Below are 22,101 nucleotides of genomic sequence, written 5' to 3' on the forward strand. Positions count from 1 at the left end.
GCCGGCACCCGCGGCCGCGCGACGCTTCTCTCTATTGGCTCCCCGTTCGCCTCGCGCCCAGGGCGGGCCGCGCGCGCGCCCCCTCGCGCCGCCTCACGGGAGCGCGGGATGGATCCATGACTTAAGCGTTCGACCGGACCGCGGTACCGACTGCCACGTCCGGTCTGTCCTTCAGCACCTCCAGGGACAGTGACCTCCCCGGGCAGCCCGTCCCAATGCCCAGTCACTCTTTCTGCGAATAAATTCTTCCTAATGTCCAACCTGAACCTCCCCGGCGCAGCCTTACGCTGTGTGCTCTCGTCCTGTCGCCTGGGAGAAGAGCCCGACCCCCCACCTGGCTACAACCTCCTTCCAGGAGAGAAACTTCCCCCGGCCGCTCTCCCCGGCCATCCCCAGGCGGAGGGACAGGTGGGCAGGCATGGGCCGGCCCGTGAGGGCGGTGCCGCCGCCACCCACCGCAGCACCCCGGTCCCGGCTGGCTCCGGGCGCCTGCGACGGAAAGTTCTGTCCTTGGGTCTGGAATTGCGCGGGGCTGAGAGGAAAAACGCGTTAACTGCCTTGTTTAAGCAGAGGAAACTGACAGGTGAGCTTTGTTTAAAACCCGGCTTGTTCGCCGACTTGGACGAGCTGTGCGTTTTTTGAGGTACTGAGCACATCGTGTTCCTGTATCTGGAGAAAAACCGCCGTCAGAAGCGATGTGGGTGTCTGGAATAAACCATGATTAGTGCTGTCTGGCCCTTCGCTGCTGCTTTGGAGTAGTAATTGCAGTTCTTGCCCAGCTGTGTATTTTTGGCTGCTGTTTACGCTGTTGAAACTATCTCTGGTATGCTTGTAATTGATTTTTGAACAGTTCCGCTTCACAATAACAGGGACAGGTGCGTTCCAGGGGGTTAGTTGTGATTATCCTGCTGTAAGCCAAGTTATGTCCCTTTTTTCACTGCTGACTGAATTCTGGTTGGGAGGTTAAGTGAGGATCCTGCAGGGAGAGTAGCACAAGCATTGGAATATTGTGGTTATAGGGTGTGAGAGAGCACAATGCACCCAGAAACTTGGCTGCTAATCTCAGGTGTTTTTTCAGTTTAACAGTGCTCACTTTTTGGAGCTGAGAGCAGAATTTACAATTTCTGCCTCATCACTGCTGTTGAGTGTAACAGCTGTGTTGTTCTCTCATTCTGGTGAATATTTTAGAACCCAAAGGCAAATGCACCCTAGTGCTCTCTCTGTGTGGGACAGTCCGAGTTTAGAGCCACAGACACCGAGTAAAACCTGAGTTCAGTCACGAAGGAAAAAGCAAGGACTCTAGGAAAAGATAGTGCCTTTAATCCATGTTATTATGTGAATGGGAAAGGGCTTCTTATCTCTTTAGTCCAGGTCTACACTAAATGTAGTCAAGTCTAGTTAAAACGCAGCAGCTTGGTGTGTTGAACTTTATCCTGGATGAAGGAGAAAGATAAATACCTTGTGCATTTTAATGCATATGTTTTTGTTATACTGGTGTAATGCACATTTAGTTTTATCATTTTAAGAGGTCTGCCATAAGTTTAGAAGCTGATAAACCATCTAGACCTCAAGAATACCCCCAGACCAGGAGGGTAAATATCAGGTCTGCTATAGTGACACAATCCAATTCACTGTAATGTTTCATATTTAGAATAGCATTTCTAATAACTTTTGGGCAGCATTACATAGAACAATTACACAGTGCATCTACAGATGAAAAAGCCCTGTGTATAATAACTACCAAGTGGTCTTTTGGTACTGAAATCACATTAATTGTAGCTGCACTACTGGGTTTTAATGCTTGAGCATGGGAAGGAAAATATGAATTAATTGTGTTACTGGAAGCAGAGAAATCTGGTGCTGAAGGTAGTGCCTGTGTTGTGGGGGAACAGTGCTCTGCACTGGTAACTGGTACTGGCAGCATATGGTTTATTTTATCTATCTATGCTCCTACCTTATGATATACATTCCTGTTCTAATCCTTTCTCTCTTTTTTTTTATTTTTCATTTATTTGAATGTCTTTCTACTATCATGTGAATAAAGAAATCTGATCTTGAAGATCTCATGTCACATTTAATGAAGGTAAATTTATGTGCAGAGCTTATTCGCAGGTCTCGCTTCGTGAAATAACTGATAGTACCTTCCCAGAATTTCTTTCAAAAAGAGCTTAAAAGACTTTTGTGTTCAAGGTTAAAATGATTGCCATAAATTTATTAGAAGTCCTCTGTGTGTATTTCAAAAAAAAAAAAAAGAAGTCTTGTTCTTGTTTTTATAATGTACTCAACCTTTTAGTTCAGTGTCATAACCTGTATTTTAAAGCGAGGAAACTGTGGTTTGGTGCAAAGATGTATAGAAACCCAAAACTTACCTGTAGCAGTTTTTGGAGGTTGAAGTAGTAGGAAATACTGAAAGTATCTGGTTTGGGGTATTTGTGTCAGGGACCTGAGTTGTGTCTGAGGCCTTGCCACAGCTGGTCTGTGGTTGTGCTCGTCGATGTGGCATGGGAAAATATTGTAGTTTCACTGTTGGAAGCAAACCTTGGAAGGAAGAGCAATAGATTAGGACAGGAACTGAACCCTGGAAAGAGAAACAAATGATTAGATTAACTGGTGAGAACTTGACTTTTGGAAGAGAAACAACAGAGCCGTTGTTGGCACGGAGTTGGTATCAGAAGCCATTGCGGTCTCGGTTCACACGCTGGCCACGCGTGAGCCGATGTTGCACCTGGGAAATGCCACTACTGTGAGGGGGTATAAGAGGTGGTTCTGGGTTGGATGGGTGAGCAGGACGAGATGCACACTGCTCTTGTCTGGGGGACACCCTGAAACGGGCATTGCCTGCCTGCTCGTCCTGCCGAGTACCATGCTCCATCTCCTTCTGCTCAGCGGCTTCTCAGGAATCCAGGGGGCAGTGTGTACTAATTGCTATCACGAGTAGTGGAATAAAATTACTTTGCTTATACCCATCGTGTCTCGGTGTTTGTGATTTTGGGAGTTCTCACGAACCTAGAACAGTATTCAAGTGAATAAGGAGCAAAACTAATCTAACTTGTTGTTTGTTTTCATTTGTTTGAAGTGGTGGCTTTGTATGATTTTCTGATTTATTAGTTTAAATTTACCCTTTCATTATATACAATTGATAGGTCTGTCTGTTCAAAGAAATTTGCTTTTGTATTTCCCAAAGTAGTGTTTTGTAATGTCTTGATTCAGTGCATTCCAGTGATGGAGGAACTAATCAATAGGAATACAATCACTTCTGAAAGAATTACTACAAGTAAGTTTCACAACCTTTTTTATGCATTGCAAATAATCAAGCAAATATTTCATGTATTGGCCAACGATTTCTTTGCATTTTGAATTCACTGTGTGACTATGTAAATAATTCCAGGTAAACTAGTTGGAGAAAATGCAGTTGTAGTTCTGCAACATTTAATATTGTAGATTAAAATATAATTACTTTTGAATATCTTATCAGTTTAGAAGGAAATCCTTCCAGGGAAAGAGGCAAGTTCTTTCTTAACAAGTGTTTCTAAACAAGTGTTACTAGAGAGGTTTATGTACTGTGTTTAGCCTTTTAATTTTTTAAGATGTTCAGACATTTGTGAAATTCCATGTAAATCACACAGTCTAAGAGTGGTCAAGGGAAAAAAACACAGTGCTGACTTCAGGGGAGCAGAATGATGGTCCCCAAGGTGGGGTGTGATACACTGCTGTACCACTGCAATTCATAAAGTCAGTAGCACAATATAGGACAAATATCTGATTTGAAATGCTAATTACATTTTACATTTGGCTTTGTTTGCAGCTGATTTCTTACTTCCTTGTACCTTATTTGTTCTCCACCTTGCTCCTTAATAGAATATCCAGGTATGTATCGTTGTCTGAAGACTGCTCAGAGAGAGCTGTGGTAACTCCCTTGCTGTCCCCTGCACAAGGCTTTGATCCACGTGGGATCCCAGCTGGGTAACATTTCAGCATGAGGGCAACATATCTGGTACATTTCAAAATCTGTTGTGTTTGCAAACTCCACTGTTGGTCTTGAATGGCTTTTTGTCATCATAAATCAAAATAATAGAAAAAATTGCTGATAGTGACAGGTCTTCCATTTTGTGTCTTTCTCAGCTAGCTTGTGGACTGCAAAGAGGTTCCTGAAATTCATGCCTTGAGGTCTTCTGTAAGGAAATTTGCAATAAGAAAGGCTGCTTGTTTTAATAACGCCATCATTTAGGAGGTGATGTGACCGACTCGAAGAGTTGGTGACTGATTTGCCTGTGTAAACTTGCTTAAAGCAGAGGCAGTGAATTCATGTTGATTTCAGTTTGAGGAATATGTTTATTTTAAGGGAAATTACATTGTTTTTCTTTCTGTGGTACACAAAAATTAGCATCTGATTTAGTGAAATTAAAATTAACATGACAGAGATGACAACTGAGTATGTGGCAGGGACACATGCTGTTGTGGGAAGCTCCTGCAGTGGGGCACATCAGTAGTTTTCAAGTTGGGAAAGCAGCTCTGCTGAGAGGGGAGGGCTGGTTTATAGTGAGATCAGGTTCCTGTTATAATGACGAGTCACAGCTCCCGGCAGCACTAGAGGGTGCTGGAGGAACGACTGCAACATTAACAACTCTGTGTTGGAAATCCAGAATCCCAGGAAAGTCGAGTTGTGGTGCCCCTTAGAGGTCTCAGCTCCAACCCAGCCTTGCCATAAACAGCACACTCGTGTTCTCCTGCTGGATCCACTGCAGTCAAAGGGAAGGCAGTCACCTGGAGGGACTCTATTGTGTGACACACTCTGGTTCCTTAGGACTGGTCAACAGGTGATGGCATCTTGTGTGTGACGCTGTGAAAGCATCAATGGGTCACCAAAAGGAAAAAATACAACGAGAATGAAACTGTAAATGCTCATCTCAGTAAGTGTTACCACCTGTAGCAGTGATCCTGACTGGAAGGCCATTGGACATCAAGGAGTTAGTGATCCAGGGTGCACTTAACTTGAGCTGGGGTGCAGCTCGACCTTTGGGCTTGTGTTGTGGTGCACAAACCCCTTGGCCACAGGATGAACTCAGCCAGCTCATTGCAACAGAGCAGCCTGCAGGCAGCTCCCACCTAATTCCAGGAGTTAAGCTACCTGCCTGGCATTAGGGAATGCAGCAGGGGGTTCTTTCCTGAACATGCCTTGTTTGATAGTGGGAATGACCAACAGAGGGCCAGAGTGTTTGTCTCTCCTGTGGTAGAATCTTCATGACCGGAAGGGGAGAATCTCTTCCATGGAGGGGGTTTGCCTGGCACGGACCAGAGGCCAGTTTGATGCTACACCCCCAGGGGTTCCTACCATCTGAAGGGATCTGAAATTATCTATACTATGCTCTCTTTAGAGTGTTAGACCTTCAAAATAGCATTTTAAATGATAAATTCTTTCTTACTGAGATCATAATGGATCAACACATTCTGGTGCAAGACATTATAATAAAAGTACTTTAGCCAATATTTTTGTTTTAAAATAAATGTAAATATTGTAATAATTTTTTCAAAGAAGTTTTGGTTTGAGGCTTTTCTAAGTTGAGGGACTAGGCATATGGTGGGAATGAGGAGAGGTAGACCTTATAAATGGAAATTTGAATCTTGATAGTGATTCTGAAGTTGGCCTTTAAAATAATTTCATCTCTTTGTATGCTTTGGTCTGTGATAAATTGTGAAACACTACGTAGTATACTTTCAGTTTCATTTTAAATAGCTAATTTTGAATGTACTCTTTTCTTTTGAAGGTTACAAGAATATTTAATATTACAGAGTTCTTGGTTTTTAAAGAGTGACTGTTAGCAAGAAAGGATACAGTTTGAGAGGAGTGGGAATAAAATGAGCCTCGATCTTATTTACCTCAAGCAGCTTCTGAATCTCCAGAGTGTCCTGTTCCATGAGGTATGTGAAGATATTTTTTTTCTTACCACTAGCAAAGGGAGACAAGCTTTGTTCAGCTGGGGAAGGTATGTACTGCAATAGTAACAAAAAGATTCTGGAATAAAAGGAGAGACTCTGAGTCTTTTAGAGACTTAGTGTCTGTACTGTAGCAGATGTTCACAGCCTTTCCTCTGATATAAATGACTTGTAACGATGCATTGTGGTGTGCAAACAGTGTTACTTTGAACCTGCTATATAAGGTGTTGTTTCATTTGAATAAAAGGATTTGGCTCTGAACCCCCAACAAGGTAGCAGGGTCCATGTAATTTATTCATGTATTATATTAATATGCCACAGGTATGTACCCTTTACTATTTACAGATCTCCTCTGACATAAACAATGCCAACAAGACTCTAGTTTATAAGTCTATTCAAGTTGAGGTAAAACTCATTTCCCAAATTATTTCCAAGCGCTGAGTCCAGATGCCTGTTGGTAAAGTTTGGACTTTTCTCTTGCAGCAGCTGCAGAGTGGATTTTTTTGAACAGTTGTATTGAGTTTCATAGCAAGGAAAACTGTTTTGTTGACAAGTGGTTGTTACCATGATCTCTACTGAAAGTAAGATGTCGGAAGAGTGAGTCCAAATGTATTTCAGAGTTGTGGGGTATCTTTTTAGGCCCAATGCTTTTAGCATTCTGAGTACATGCTGCTGCTTTAAACAGGCTAAAACTAATATAAACAAACTGAACTGAGGGCTTGTAGCTGTTAGAAATAAGTCAGTCATAATGAAATAGCTTTGTATTTTAAAGCCTAATGAACTGACAAGTGTAAATTAACAGGAGAATATCTCCTAGCTTACATGCAAGTAAAAGGTTGTGTGAAGTGTTGTTTAGTCATGACACCCTCCTGATTCTCTCCTGCCTAACCCAGGCATGGCTGTTCAGTTGTAGGGCTGCCCATTTCACATTCTTAATCCATAGGCACTAATTCTAACTGAAGGATCTTATAGGAAGTGGTATGCACATCCAGTATATCTTTTACATACCCTTTCCCCAAAGTTTACTAGAACTTGGTAGCTGATGGAGCAAAGATTGTCTTCGGGTTTAGGTTCGTGTTGCCTTTAGCAGTTGTTGCTATCATTCATGTTGCTAATGTTTTGTAGCTTTTATTAGGACATTTTTTCTGGAGGCTGCATGTTCCATTGGCACAGTGTATTCCTGATCCACACAGTGGACTTGGAGGGCACTGACAGAGTAAGAGTTCATAGGGATAAACAGCTGATTTCATGGCTTAGAAGGAAGGTGGTGTTCCAAGGAACTAATAAGGGTAGCACCATATTTTTGCAAGCAAGTTGCAATGTCTTTGCTGTCTTCAAATAATGCCAGATCTCAATGAAAGATCCCAGCACAAGTAGCTGCATGAACTTCTGGACTTAATTCATGATATCCTTGAAATGTATTCTTGCAGAAAGAACCTGATGTTGTTCACCTCAAACCATGCTTGAGGTCCATCTAGACCAGAACACTGTAATACACCCCTACTTTTAGAAGTCACTAAAGTGGTGGAGTTTACCAGGTGTTTGATACAGTTTATTAGTTAAATGGAGGTGAGGGAAAACACGGTGTGGGATGGAAGCATTAATTTGGGTTACCTTGGTTACCTTGGTGTTCATGAACACTAAGTCTGCCTCCTGTTCCAAATTATACTTAAATCTCATTTTTCTCTCTGTTGGACTAAAATGTCTTGTTTTTATGAATAAACACCTTGGGTTGTACTATATTAGAACATCTGGGTAAGTTTATGCCAATTGAAATTCTTTAGACATTGTGGTGAAAGTAATCTGATTTACCTGTTTTTCCATACTTGTTATTCCTGTGAGAGAGGATCTTCCTGAGATACCTTTCCTCTAAATTCTTTGCCCAGAAAAAAATATCTGGTTGGAATTATTTGCTTGTTTTTCTTGGTTCCGTTTCATTTTCATTTCAATGCTGTCTCTTACAGGTTTATGCAACTTTGTGGAAGAAACTGAAGCATAAGCCAAAATAAAATGGAATAAATATGAAAGTTCTGTGACAAACTCCTCTGTTTGATATGGACTGAAGTCAACAAAAATATTTTTCTCTGCAATATACTATCTACACTTCAATTGTAAACTGGGCTATTTGATGCCTTGGAAGTCCAAAGGAAATAAATATGTTTTATGTTTATTTTGTCACACTTTAGATTACCCAGACATTCAGTACAGAGCCTCCTTTGACCCAGGATGTCCTTTGGTCAAAAACACAGTCACCTGAAACTAAGTTGGAATAGTCTTGAAACAAAATCATAAAAGCTTTAATTTTCTTTCTTATTTGTGGATTCATATATAATAATAATTTTGCTTCATAACTTCAGACTGAAAAATAGCTTTTAGTATCTATGAAGCTTTTCCTTCAAATACATTTAATGTTTTACAGCAGATTCCTAAGAGGCATGCTAATGTTAGGTACAGAGGGATGAGAAAGGACCTCCTCTTCTTGTGGACAGGACAAAAAATTTGTCTTGAATCAATTAGTTTTTTGTGTGTCTGTAATTTTGAAAGCTAGAGGGCGCTGAGTTTTCCAGCAGCAAAGGAAACAATGCATAAAAAAATAAAGGGGGGATTCAAGACAGCGAAGCAAGATGGTATGAAGATAGAAATATTTACAGTCTTGACAATATTGAAAAGGCAAGAGATGAATGGAGCATATGGTTTGGGGGTTTTGTTTGGGTTTTTTGGGTTTTGTTTTTGTGGTTTTTTCTTTTGGAGGTGGGGGAGTGTGTTTGGTTTTGTTTTGGTTTTCTGTCTTGGTTGGCTTTAGAAGTCCTGATTTCTGTTCAAACTGGTAAAGGTATGGAGTTGCTAAAGCAGAGAACCCCAGTGGGATAGATGCCGGTTTAACTTCTCTGCAAGTGTCAAGAGTGTGTGACCCCTTGGCAGCTGCCCTGAGTCCTGGCAGCAGGCTGAGGGAGAAGCAGCAGAGGAACAATTTGATCAGTTTTTCCACTGAGCTAACTGTTGAGCACCTTATGTTACACACTGGTGTTTAATAAATTAGCTCTCAGAATGTGAGTGTGGTGAAATTACAATTTATGTACAGCAATAGGATGGTTAAATATACATCATGTAGATACTGATAGCTGCTCAATAAATAGTCACCATAGCAGGTGCTAAAGGACATCCCTGTGGTTGAGCTTTAGGAAAAGTACTTTTGTGGTATATATAAGGGAATCTGCATCAGATCATACTGTTCAGTGTTTCCATTGGTTCACTTTATCTACTGACATGGTTTCAAAATCCCTTTCTCTGCTCTCTTTGTGCCAGCTCCTGGCTGTGGATTCAGGGGTCAGCTCAGATTGAATGAGTTTACATGAAGTCAGATCCTAAGCCATCCTCCCCACACTCTGGAAGGTGCTTTGGCATAGAGAAGAGGAGTGGCTGGAGCCTAATGAGTCATACCCAGCTGTTAAGTAAGATTTAGGCTGATCAGTTAATTGAAAACAAAATAGTGACATTTTTGTTTTGAATGAACTGCACAGTCTTCTAGTTCCCTTTCTTAAGTGTCCATCAGTGCTTTCCCAGCCATGCAATTTTTAGTTCCTTGGGAGACCTTACCATTAGTAAAGAGAATGTTGGAAATAATTTGCCCTTTGCTTAAAGGCTTAACTTTGCTTTTAAGTCAGTCCCCTGGCAAATGGAGGATCTGCTTTCCAGAATGTGCCATCTTCATTTTTAAGGGAAATAAAATACTAATTACTACATGATAATACTAATTACTAACTGCTTGAGCAAGAGATCTTCAAGATAGTCTTCCTTAAAACTTGGGTGAATTCCTTTTAGTCCTCTCTACACAATATTGTTTGCAATTTTAGCAAATTTGAGGGGAGTTTACAGACCTTGTGCAGGCAAGAGTCTTAAGACTATGGATTTAATTTTAAGAGAAGTAAAAATACTCTGAAATCTTAGGCACCAGCCTAAATCCACGGAGAAGCCTGAACTTTCCGTGTTTCCATTCAGACTTTGGGAGTACAGCTGAGACTCGAAAAGAGTATTTCTCCAATGCAAAACATTTTGCTTGAAGTCTGAACTGAGACCTGAGTGCCAAAATGTGTATGGTGCTTAGGCAGGAGAAGGGCAAAACCTGTGTCTCACCCTAAATAAACTAGCTCCTCCTGGGTGTGCATAGGAAAATGCTTAACTTCTGATGTGGAAGAGATACAGCAGCTGTTAAGAATGGCATTTGGTAGTTAGTAGTTCTCTAGCAGTGACTGTTGTGTTCCTGTTTGTTATTTTGTGAATGATCATGAACTACTTCTGGATTGAAAAAAGGAACACCATCTGCTGTATTTAACTTGCAGGTAAAATTTTGATGTGAACAAAGCATTGGGAACCTAGAGCTACACTGATATAATTAACAACATGTATTCTGTCAAGGTATTTCTTAGTTACATCTGACATTACATGTCCCAGCTTCTCTGTGTGGTGAAAGTTGTCACTTAGCAGTATTCTACACCTGGATTACTTGTGCTTATAAACTGTTATTTAATATTTTAGCTTTAGTTATTTTGAGCTTTAAAACAGTCAGATTCTCTTTCCAGTGTTTACTCAGAGTGATGTCTACTAAAACAGACCTTCCCAGAGAATAAAAAAAGTATCCAGCCCATGTTATTTTTAAAGTGTTGCCTAAACCCCTTCCAAAGCGAGTTCCTCAGAGGAAAGCAAAGGCATAATTCATTTGCTGAATAGGAAAAACTATTTTTCTAGTTATAGCAGAGAAAGCATTCCCTCATGTTGTTGGACCAGCCAAGCAAATCTCTGACATATAATTCATCAAAATAATAGACAGACTTTCAGTAGGAAAAAATGACTTGTATTCTTTCTCAAGGACCTGCCCTGATGTTTTAGCTATACTGCAAAATATTTATTCGTATTAGAGATGGTAGCAGTAGGGGGGGATTTGACTGTTGTCTGTTTTTCTCTGAGGGCCTATTTGAAAATCAGGGTAAACATTAGAATGTTATTGCATATTCCAGACACTTGCAGAATACCTTCCTGTATTAAACAGGCCAGAGCCAGCATCTTCCAAGCACTTAACATAATGCTATATCAAGTGACACTTTTCTTCCCAATTCTGAATTTTTGCATAGCCACCTGTCCTCCTGGGAAATACACAGGATCCATCATTGTGAAAACCAGGCTTTAAAACTTAAGCTTAAAAATAGAGATATAAATGTTTATTTTTGGCTTTTTTGTGGTCAGCTTCGATGTAGGGGTTTGGTACTCATAAATATTGTTGCTTCCCCCATGTAGCTCTTTCGACTTCACTGTTCAGCAGTCAGCAGTGTGAATTGTGATGCACGGCTGGGGCTGATAGCAGAGATGACGCCATCAAAGGTGGGGATGGGAGTAACTGGAATACTCTAAACTGGGTTTACACCTGCAGGATAACAGCAGTAATGGTAGAATAATGGGTTCAGGAGACAAATTGAAAACAAAAGTAATTTGTATGTTGGAAACTTCAGACTAGTTCAGGTGTAAAGGCAGTTTTATGGGATGTGCTTGTAAGCAAACATAGAGAAGAGAAAGTACAGAACCTTCAGGAGGAGCAGCACAGTATCCTGCCCAGCCATCCTCATTGTTGCTTTTTGTGATGTTGCACTGCTCTCTTCACTAACCTTTGCTGCTCACAGACTCCATGTATGAGCACCAAATATCTTACTTTTTGTAGAGAGGTTTGTGATTTTCCAGCAAAATGCTATTAACACAAATATTTTGCATTCTTGCTTCCATCTGGGTTTTGTCAGTGGTGGGATTATTTTCTCTTAATCCACTCTGCTGCTTTTTAAAAATATAGCATTTTCAAAAGAACGAGTAAGTATTAGATACCTAAAAGAACACCTTTGTTTTGCATTCCTGAAATACTTATTCAAAATAAATGAATATAGATGAATAAATGAAAATGTGTCTAATCTGGCATTCAGGAATTATCTGTTTAGCTAATATTTAAATTATTCTTGGTACAAAACATGTGCATGTCACTATTTTCAATCACACTATACATAGGCTGAGTGATTCTAAGTCACCTACAGAGACCAGTTCTGTCTATCTGGACAGTGGGAAAATACCAGTATAGGTTTGAACTATACCTGACACCTGCTGTTGGCCATGGTTGGTGACAGGATAACTGGTCCATCATTGTGTTTTTGAAGTAAGATTAAAAATAAGTTTTGTTTCTTCATTCTTGTTTTTGTTTGTTTGTTTGTTTGTTTGTTTTTAATGAACTAAACACATATACTCTTATTCTTTTTGAACAACATTCCCAGTGTTCATAAGGGAAATAATATTTTTAAACTGAAATTTTTCCTTCTAACTAGAAGCTGGTTTTCTATCCTTTGAAGCTGCCATGAGGTTGTTGAGAGATGCTGAATGTGCTGATGAAACATATCTCTCTGACTCCACAGCAGTTTAAGTTTTCTCTTTTATTTGGTCATCATTTCATGCAAACTTAATTAGCAGTGCTCTAAAAAAAGAATACTGAAAACCAGTTATTTGATCTTAATATCTAAAAAAACTGTACCATCTTGGCTCATGTCTGCTTGTGCCTTTGGCTAATGGGACCATAAGGGTGTAGCTTTGTCCTGCCAGGACTCGGGGCGGTGGCAGGTCTCCTTGGGCGGGGACTTGCCGGAGCTGCTGATTTTGGTGCAGCCCCGGCCAATGGGGTCAGAGCAGCATTGGTGTCCTTGCCCACAGGTTCCTTCTGTGTGTCACAGCCCCGTGTTCAAGAGGGTCACCAGCCAGGACTTCTCCCAAGGAGCCCGTGCCAGCTTCTGTGGAGGCCCCGTGGCCTTCCCACTGTGGCTGCGTCGGCAGCTGAGGGGGCTCCTTGTGCTGCTGTGGGCAGGCACAGCAGGGGAGGGTTTGCTTAGTTTTTCGTCTGTGCCTAAAGTTCATGTCCAGCTGTCTTAGATACTTTGGAAAACAGATTCCTTCCGAATCTGGGGGCAGGTTGGCCAGGCTGGGGGAGCCCCCAGGGCACGTGGCAGTGTGTCACAGGGCCCTTTGTGACACGGTGGGCATTGCCAATGGATGGCACGGGGCAGGGTGTCACAGGGCCCTTTGTGACACGTGATGACTTAATACCGGTGGTGAGGTGGCCACGCCTCAGTGCTCCTCGGAGCGTGCGACGGGACAGACGGGACAGAGCGGTGCTGTGCGGAGCCCCCGTGCAGCCAACTCGTTCCTTACTGATCCGGAGCTTTTTGGAGTCTTCTCTGTGGTTCAAGCGCCCTCGAGGCCAGACCGCGGGACTTGGTGACCCGGAGCTTTTCTGCGGTGTCTCCAATCCCTGCGGCAGGTGCCATCGAGGCCATTCTCTGGGGCTTCGTGCCCCAGAGCTTTTCCCTGGCGTCTCCAATCCCTGCAGCAGGTGCCCTTGAGGCCCAACTGTAGGATGGCAGGGAGACGCTTCAGCCTGTGCAGGGTTCTCAGGAGGAAGAAGAAGACCGGAGACCCTGGGACTTCCCCTGCACAGCAGCCTGAAGAGATGCAGCAGGTCCAACCCCTGCAGGAGGGTGAGTGGCAGAGCTGGGCCACAGGACTGGTGGCTGCAGCTGGCTGAGCCTCTTCCCATCCCATCCTCTGTGGACATGCCCAGGGAAAGGGAGCAGGGAATAGGGGCCGGGGCTGATCCCCTGGCAGCTCCACGCACTGGGCATCCTGGGGCTGGCCCTGCCTGTGGAGTGCAGGGCTGGGCTGTGTTCTCTGGCCCCTCCTGCAGCCCCTCAGCTCTGACTGCGCTCTCTCTTTGCCAGATCCAGGCCGAGTCCAGACAGAAGAGCAGGACCACGCCCATGGCCGGTTCCACAGGGCGGCACAGGTACCTACAGCCATTCCCCCCTGGGCTGGGCCTGCTGTCACTGCTCAGCCGAGCACTGCTGTCAGAGCTCTCCATGGCACATTCCTCCCTTCCCTGCCCTTTGTTTTCCTGCAGGCCTTTCTGAAATTCTTGGGCATTCGGCGTACAAAGACCGGGAGAACACCAACCGAGGTCATGGCACAGCCTGACCCCATGCCGAAGGAGCTCAAGGCAAAGCCTGATGTCGGCACCGTGTCAACTGATGGCACAGCAACCTGTGACACCGCGGTGACCGATGAGCTGATGAACACCGACAGCAAACCTGTTCAGCGCCTGGCCGATGCTCCGAGTCTGGACTTTGTTGAGGAGAGCGTTGTCTCTGCTCAAGTAAGCAGCCTGTGGCCGGGATTGTGTGGCCCTTCTGCTGGGCCCCCTCAGCCTTTGAGGCCAGCACAGTGTGGTGGGAAGGGAAGCACTTCTCGGGGGCTAAACTGGGCAAGTTGCTCCCTCTGGCAGCTCTCCAACTCCCTCATGTCCCCTCCTGGCCAGACTCTGGGACTTGATGACCTGGAGCCTTCCGGAACCTCCTCTGTTGCAGGAGCTTTCAAGGCACTTCTGCAGGACTTGGTGACCCAGAGCTTTTCTGTGCCATGTCTCCTGCAGGTAGCCGTGGAGCCAGACAGAGGCATGGAGCAGAGACCGCCCAGGGTGCCCAAGCTGGCCTGGCTGAAGGAGGGGGAGGAGGAAAGCCCTGGGCCTGCCCCAGCCCAGCACCCTGAGGATGTGGAGCAGTTCCAGCCCCTGCAGGAGGGTGAGTGGCAGAGCTGGGCCACAGGACTGGTGGCTGCAGCCACCTGAGCCTCTTCCCATCCCATCCTCTGTGGACATGCCCAGAGAAAGGGAGCAGGGAATAGGGGCCAGGGCTGATCCCCTGGCAGCTCCACGCTCTGGGCATCCTGGGGCTGGCCCTGCCTGTGGAGTGCAGGGCTGGGCTGTGTTCTCTGGCCCCTCCTGCAGCCCCTCAACTCTGACTGCGCTCTCTCTTTGCCAGAACCAGGCCGGGTCCAGACAGAAGAGCAGGACCGCGCCCATGGCCGATTCCACAGGGCAGCACAGGTACCTACAGCCATTCCCCCCTGGACTGGGCCTGCTGTCACTGCTCAGCCGAGCACTGCTGTCAGAGCTCTCCATGGCACATTCCTCCCTTCCCTGCCCTTTGTTTTCCTGCAGGCCTTTCTGAAATTCTTGGGCATTCGGCGTAGAAAGACCGGGAGAACACCAACCGAGGTCATGGCACAGCCTGACCCCACGCCGAAGGAGCTCAAGGCAAAGCCTGATGTCGGCACCGTGTCAACTGATGGCACAGCAACCTGTGACACCGCGGTGACCGATGAGCTGATGAACACCGACAGCAAACCTGTTCAGCGCCTGGCCGATGCTCCGAGTCTGGACTTTGTTGAGGAGAGCGTTGTCTCTGCTCAAGTAAGCAGCCTGAGGCCCGGGATTGTGTGGCCCTTCTGCTGGGCCCCCTCAAGCCTTTGAGGCCAGCACAGTGTGGTGGGAAGGGAAGCACTTCTCGGGGGTAAACTGGGCAAGTTGCTCCCTCTGGCAGCTCTCCAACTCCCTCATGTTCCCTCCTGGCCAGATTCTGGGACTTGATGACCTGGAGCCTTCCGGAACCTCCTCTGTTGCAGGAGCTTTCAAGGCACTTCTGCAGGACTTGGGTGACCCAGAGCTTTTCTGTGCCATGTCTCCTGCAGGTAGCCGTGGAGCCAGACAGAGGCATGGAGCAGAGACCGCCCAGGGTGCCCAAGCTGGCCTGGCTGAAGGAAGGGGAGGAGGAAAGCCCTGGGCCTGCCCCAGCCCAGCACCCTGAGGATGTGGAGCAGTTCCAGCCCCTGCAGGAGGGTGAGTGGCAGAGCTGGGCCACAGGACTGGTGGCTGCAGCCACCTGAGTCTCTTCCCATCCCATCCTCTGTGGACATGCCCAGAGAAAGGGAGCAGGGAATAGGGGCCAGGGCTGATCCCTCGGCAGCTCCATGCACTGGGCATCCTGGGGCTGGCCCTGCCTGTGGAGTGCAGGGCTGGGCTGTGTTCTCTGGCCCCTGTTGCAGCCCCTCAACTCTGACCACGCTCTTTCTTTGCCAGATCCAAGCCAAGACTGAACAGAGGAGCAGGACCGTGCCCGGGGCCACTTCCGCAGGGCAGCACAGGTACCTGAGGCCATTCCCCCCTGGGCTGGGCCTGCTGTCACTGCTCAGCCGAGCGCTGCTGTCAGAGCTCTCCATGGCACATTCTCATGGCACTGCTCCTCCTGCCTTTCTCCTGCAGATGGTTTGTGAATTCACCCGGTGCATTTGGAGGGAAGAGACCATTGCCATGGGCGCTGGGGGCATGGCAAACTCTGACTTCCACAATGCTGAAACCAGTGCTGCCCTGTTGGATTTGCTCATGGAAAATGGTGTCTCCAATCCCAAGAATGTAAGCAGCCTGTGGCCAGGGCTCAAGCCCCCCAGGGGTTGTACAGCCCCTCACGCAGGATCCGCTGGGCCCCCTCAGCCTTTGAGGCCAGCACAGTGTGGCGGGAAGGGAAGCACTTTTTGGGAGAAGCTGGGCAAGTTGGCAGCTCTCCAAATGTCCCCCGTGCCCCCTGCAGGTGCCAGCCTTCGTGAGGTACATCCACCCGTGGCTCACGTCCAGTGTGTCTCCTGAGCACAGACTAGACAAGACTCTTCTGGATCTGGCCGAGGCACACCCCGTGGATGTGGTGGTGACTGGGCTGAAAACCTGGGTTAGGGGCAGATTCAGGGGCACCAGGCCAGGTGCTCCTCCTGTGTCTCCCCTGGCCTCTCCCTCCCGCACTCGGGCCTTGCCACGTGGATGTCTCAGCACTGAGCGCTGCCTCCAGCTGTTTTACTTTTTTGCAGGCAAACGTGGCGCTGTGGACGATCCTCCAGCTGCCCTCGTGCCCACGTACAGTGAGGGAGTGTTTCCCCAGCCTCTTTGTGCATCTGCTCTTCCAGGTGTTCTTCAACGCAGCGCATAGGCTGGAGGAGGACGATGCCTTCTGGAGGGAATGCCAGGACCAACACAGCCTTCCCACCAACCCCAACAGGTGCTCCACCCCAGTCCTCCTGTCCCTCCTAGGCCCTCGGGGCTGGGACCAGGGCTCAGCATGACCTGGGCTTTGCTCTGCACACAGGTTTGCAGTGCTGACCATCAAAGCCCTGCTGCGCCATCTGAGGTGTGAGGGTGTGGTGATGGCACTGGAACGCAAGTGTGGCTGGGACAGGCTGCTCAGCGCTGACACCCACCACTACGCAATGGGTCTGCTGGCCAGGTGAGACCCCCTTGTTCCCACTGCCCCTGTCATTTCTGCCTGTGCATGGGGCACCACACAGTGCCCGTGGTCGCGGGCGAGAGGGCCTTGTCACTGAGGGATGGCTGAGAGTGGAAAAGGCTGGGAGAGGCGGGTGCACAGGAGGAGCCACCTCCCAAAGTGCCCTTGTCCCCTCCCATGGTGCTGGAAAAGACCACGCCTCTGTGAGACAGTCCCAGAAGATGTTTGGTCACCCAGCTCAGGGATTACAGTGCCTTTCTCCCCCTGCCAGGGAGATGGTCTGTATCTGCACACCCTGGTGTTGCAGGATTGTATGCTGCCTCCTGGAGCTGCTCAGTGAAGAGATGTGTCCCTGGGAACTCCCTGCCATGGCGTTCCTTGTGGAGGTGAGTCTGATGGCAAGCGCTGCCTCCCTGAGCTGTCTCCACGTCTCTGCAGGGAAAGCCCAGTGAACGGAGCTGGGGCAGAGGGGTTCTCCACTGTGTGCCCTTGGCCCATTGCTGCTGGGGTGACACTTGTCCCCAGCTGTATTTTGGGTCCCTCTGCTGCCAGCACTCGCGCTTCCCTCATGGCTCCTCAAGGCCAAGGAATCCAAGGCTGCCGAGGGCTGGTTGGCACAGAGGAGTGGGCACGTGGCCTGCACAGGGCAGGGAGCCCAGGGGCTCTGCAGAGCTACTGCTGCTTTTGGGCAGGGCTGCCCGGGATGGCTCCGCGCCCTGTGCTGCTGCCTGGGCCCAGCCCTGTGCGGGTCCAGGCTCCTGCCGGCCGGGCAGCCCGTCACTGCTCTGTGCTTTCCAGGTCCTGGTGTACCTGGATGTGACAGAATGTGGTGAAAGCATCCTGCAGATCCTTTCGAGGCACCTGTGGAGTGAGTGCCCAGAGATGCATTGCCAAGTGCTCAGAGGCCCCGTGGTGCTCAGCCAGGATCCCGTGATGGTGAGAAGGGGGCAGGGGCTGAAGGCCTGCTGGAATCCTGGGGCTGGGGAACGCAGTCACTTGGGCTTGGCTGGGCTTAGGGAGCTGTGGCAGCTGCTCCCAGCTCTGCTGCCTCCCCGTTCAGCTGCCCAAGCCCTTTGGGACAGGCCTTTGGCCTCCGGGCCCCACGGCAGCACGTGGGGCTGCCCCGCCGGAGCGGGATTGGTGGTGCAGCCGTTCATGGCTTCACAGCACAGCACTGTGTTCCTCACAGGCCAAAAGAATGGGCAGCCTGACTGAAAGCCTTGAGGAGCTCCTGTGGGATTCAGACAGAGAGCTGGTCAGGATGACTGCCACTGTCCTCGAATTTCTGTCCTTGGAGAAAGACATCTGACACCAGCCCTGCAGCTGGCTGAGGCGCTCCAGCCACTCTTTGACAATGTAAGGCTCTGTGCCCCCGCAGTCACGGGTGGGATGGCCCTGGCTGGAGGTGTTTCTCAGGTCACCACAGGTCTAGGCTCTGACCTTGGCTCTGTTCCTCCCTGTTCCAGCCCTCCGAGGTATGAAGAATGACAGCAGCCCCGCTATCTCAAGCCTGGCGTTTCAAACCTGCTCTGCGGAGCAGTTTCTGGCTGTGCTGCCAGAGCTCTGTGGAGAGTTGATGTAGGAAGCTGTGTGTGCTGGGGCCACGTGAGCCTGCGAGGAAGACCCCTTCTCTGCAAGCACTTTCCTTTATCCCAGCATGGGAATATAAAATTCCTTTTGTCACATACAGAGCCTCAGGAGTGTTTTTTGGTGTCCAGTTTCCACAGGGCACTGGGAAAGAGGGGAAAAAGGGTCCTTGTGCTCAGCAACACTTGGCCCAGGTGTGCAGCGAGAAGAGAAGCTGCCCTAAGTCCCCTTGGCCTTTGGTGGTTCTGCTGAAGCCTCAAAGTTTCCACGGAGCAGTTTGCTGGACGTGTTTTCCTATGTGAGAAGTAGATGGACCTTTTGGACTCTGCAAGACTGAAAGTGCATCACGCTACCTACAGCAGAGGTTGAAAGTGCCGTGTACCATGGTGGTGTGTGCAGTTCTCAGGCTGCAAGGAAAAGTAACTCCCACTTGATTGTGGTGCAAATACAAGTTTGCAAATGGAAGGGAAGGTCGGTGAAATTCTTCTGTTCTGGCACATTTTCTTTGGCAGCAGGGGAGGACGTTTTCAACTTTGGATCTTCCCATTTGGATAAGCCCGGTACGTTTACGTCTTTTTCAAGGACACGCCGACGTTCCCACTGTCGCTGTTCAACAGCTCCACGAGGTGGCGGTGTGTACATAACAAACAACCCAAAATGCAGCTCCGAAGGTGAAAACGTCCTGTCACAATTCTCAAACGAAACGTGTCAGGACAGAAAAGGTGCCAGGACAAAAAGCTCTGGAGCTTGGCTTTTCCATTCCCACTGGAGCAACAGCAGTTCACACGATAGCACTGTATACTAGGAAAAGCAAATAAATTCACCAAGACCAACCAACGTGTGGATTCAAAATTAATTTCCCTAACCAAGAGAGGAATTATGACCCCACGCCTCAAAAGAAATGTGATCCCCACCTCCGAAATAGAAAACATCAGCATCAAGTGCCAGTTGAATGTCTGGGTACCACCATCCAGGGAAAAGCACCCCCACTAGTGGTGGCACCAGATGCCCACCAGGGCCAGGCAGAGCAAGCCCAGGATTCCCAGGAGGGTGCAGAAGGGCAGGAAGGGCACATCTGGCATGGGCACACCACGGTGCTGTCACCTGGGGATGAGTGAGGTGTCTGCTCAGGCTCTGGCTGTGCCCAGACACCCCCTGGTTCTGGGGACTGTGAGGGGCTGAGAGACCTGTGGGGGCTGTGAGGTCTATGGGTGCTATGAGGGCAGTAAGGGCTATGGGATCTGAGGTCTGTGAGGGTTATGGAGGCTCTGAGGGGTATGGGGTCTGTGAGGGGTATGGGGTCAGCGAGGTCAGTGAGGGTTAAAGGGTCTATGAGAACAGTGAGGGCAATGGGGTCTGAAAGGGCTTTGGAGTCTGAGGTGGCCTGTGAGGGCTGTGGAGGCTCTGAGGGCTATGGGGGCTGTGAGGACTCCATAATTTCCACATGGTTAGGGAATATGTTCTTACAGCTTCTACCCTATAACTGATACTCCACAAACTTTGTTTTCAAGACTTCCTTGATAGTAGTTTTCTAATTGCAACAGATGTCAGAGCATTGTTTCCATGATAATTAAAGCTGAGTGGCCATTTGCTGTAAGTGAGGTTGTTGGGGTCTGTAGTGGGTTGAGATCTCATGACTGGGAGATGATTGCAGGAGGATGGGGGGAGAGCAGAGGCCGCCGTGAAATTCCTAAGGTCAGCAGCAACATGTTTGTTGGAGCTCCTGTTTTTGTTATGATCCTGTGAATAAGGGTCCTGTGACCTCCTGGCCTGTGGCTTGGAAATGGGCTGGAGGATGGGCTGCTGGTGGATGCTCCTGGTCTGACTCCACCTGGCTTTTGGAAACTCCCCTAGCTTGGCCAGGTGCTTGGGATGACCCTGTGTTGATGGGAGCCAAAACACCCATCAGTGTTCATGAAGTGAGGAGCAGAGCTGGAGCTGTTGCCATTGTAAATCAACCCACCACCCCAAGCATCATTGCAGCACCTTGTCTGGGCACATCTTCTCTCTGCAGCACTTAGGGCAGCTGTTTGGAAAGCTGGGTATTGTTATACATGGCGAAATTGTTGGGGTTTTGCCCCTTGGTTTGGAGGAGGAGGGACTTGTTTCTCAGGAAGAAAATGAGGACGGGAAAGTGAGAGTGTTGGCTGGTTTTGCTGGAGTGGCATTTGCTGTCTTCAGAAGCAACTGTATACTATCTTCATGCGTCGGTTTTGTTGAACTCTGATTATGGATTTCCTTCCAGTTATCAGCTAAAACATTGTAAAACGAATGGCTGGAGAAAGTCCAGGCCACATGTCCTATACATCAGTTCACAGTTGTCTCACAAACGATTACCAAGAACTGCAAAGATAGCAACTCATGTGACTATTATTTTTAAGAGAGTAGCCCTGCAGCTAGAAGGCAAGTTTCTCTTAAAGAAGATATCCCAGAAATCCATTATTTTATCGTCTGGCAATACTGAAAATCAGAAATGGAGCCTGAAATCCATCTATACCTGGTTTCCCAGGAGAGGCTTAGCTTATGGCATTTGCCTCTCCTGTTTTGCCACGAGGGTGCCCAGATCCCCAACTCAACTGGACTCAACACCCATCTGAGCCCCCAGCTATTAGGAAACACGTAACTTTGCCTCTACATCCCTGTTCCTGACTTCTACCCCATGCACATGTGGTCACTGCAGGTGCTGGCAGACTTAGGCACACATATAACATCGTCTGGCTCTACAAGATAGAATCATAAAGATCAAGTCCAAGCATTAAGCTAACACTGCCAGCTCCACCACTAAACTGTGCCCCCAGGTGCCACATCTACACCTTTTTTGAACACTTCCATGTGATAGTGTCTGCCTGAGTGGTTCTGGGTGTGGGTTTTCTCTCTTTCATGAGTTTGTAAGATTTGGGAGCCTTTATTCATGGCTGTATGATGGGGGAGGGAACTGTGGGCAGGCAGGTTTAATTGTCCTTCCCAACGCAGAGAATCGCTAGAATTCCTGGGAAATACACAGGATCCATCATTCTGAGAACCAGGCTTTAAAGCTTAAGCTTAAAAATAGAGATATAAATGTTTATTTTTGGCTTTTTTGTGGTCAGCTTCGATGTAGGGGTTTGGTACTCATAAATATTGTTGATTCCCCCATGTAGCTCTTTCGACTTCACTGTTCAGCAGTCAGCAGTGTGAATTGTGATGCACGGCTGGGGCTGATACCAGAGATGATGCCATCAAAGGTGGGGATGGGAGTAACTGGAATACTCTAAACCGGGTTTACACCTGCAGGATAACAGCAGTAATGGTAGAATAATGGGTTCAGGAGACAAATTGAAAACAAAAGTAATTTGTATGTTGGAAACTTCAGACTAGTTCAGGTGTAAAGGCAGTTTTATGGGATGTGCTTGTAAGCAAA

The 22,101-nt window shown here is 47.5% G+C and overlaps 1 protein-coding gene and 1 long non-coding RNA gene across 15 annotated transcripts in view; both read left to right on the top strand.

Annotated features, from left to right (window-relative positions):
* Window positions 1-94: 94 nt before the first annotated feature.
* LOC113996476 lies at window positions 95-12,154 on the top strand. Of its 5 annotated transcripts, none has more exons than XR_005562617.1 (3): window positions 95-2,083; window positions 3,211-9,386; window positions 11,227-12,154. It is a non-coding gene; the product is annotated as an uncharacterized LOC113996476 (long non-coding RNA). The 5 variants fall into 5 exon arrangements; XR_005562616.1 differs by lacking the exon at window positions 11,227-12,154 and having other exon boundaries at window positions 3,211-5,919; window positions 7,070-8,104; XR_005562614.1 differs by lacking the exon at window positions 11,227-12,154 and having other exon boundaries at window positions 3,211-5,919; window positions 7,899-8,104.
* Window positions 12,155-12,397: 243 nt separating this feature from the next.
* LOC113996478 overlaps window positions 12,398-22,101 on the top strand; it is a 31,028-nt gene continuing 21,324 nt past the window's right edge. For 5 of the 10 annotated variants that reach the window (XR_005562618.1, XR_005562620.1, XR_005562621.1 and 2 more), the window contains exons 1-7: window positions 12,399-13,490; window positions 13,731-13,795; window positions 13,910-14,161; window positions 14,438-14,585; window positions 14,826-14,890; window positions 15,005-15,256; window positions 15,535-15,682. Coding sequence is in view for 6 of the 10 variants with exons in the window: in XM_039378839.1 (XP_039234773.1) it covers window positions 13,370-13,490; window positions 13,731-13,795; window positions 13,910-14,161; window positions 14,438-14,585; window positions 14,826-14,890; window positions 15,005-15,256; window positions 15,535-15,682 (1,051 nt within the window). In the remaining 4 variants the exon portion in view is untranslated. Of the gene's footprint in view, window positions 13,491-13,730; window positions 13,796-13,909; window positions 14,162-14,437; window positions 14,586-14,825; window positions 14,891-15,004; window positions 15,257-15,534; window positions 15,683-22,101 lie in introns of all 10 variants that reach the window. The other 5 variants (XM_039378842.1, XM_039378840.1, XM_039378841.1 and 2 more) reach the window with 5 other exon arrangements.

This window comes from Pipra filicauda, unplaced genomic scaffold, assembly GCF_003945595.2.
Source record: "Pipra filicauda isolate LSUMZ 115617 unplaced genomic scaffold, ASM394559v2 scaffold149_size4050908_pilon, whole genome shotgun sequence".
In the NCBI taxonomy this organism is placed as follows: domain Eukaryota; kingdom Metazoa; phylum Chordata; class Aves; order Passeriformes; family Pipridae; genus Pipra; species Pipra filicauda.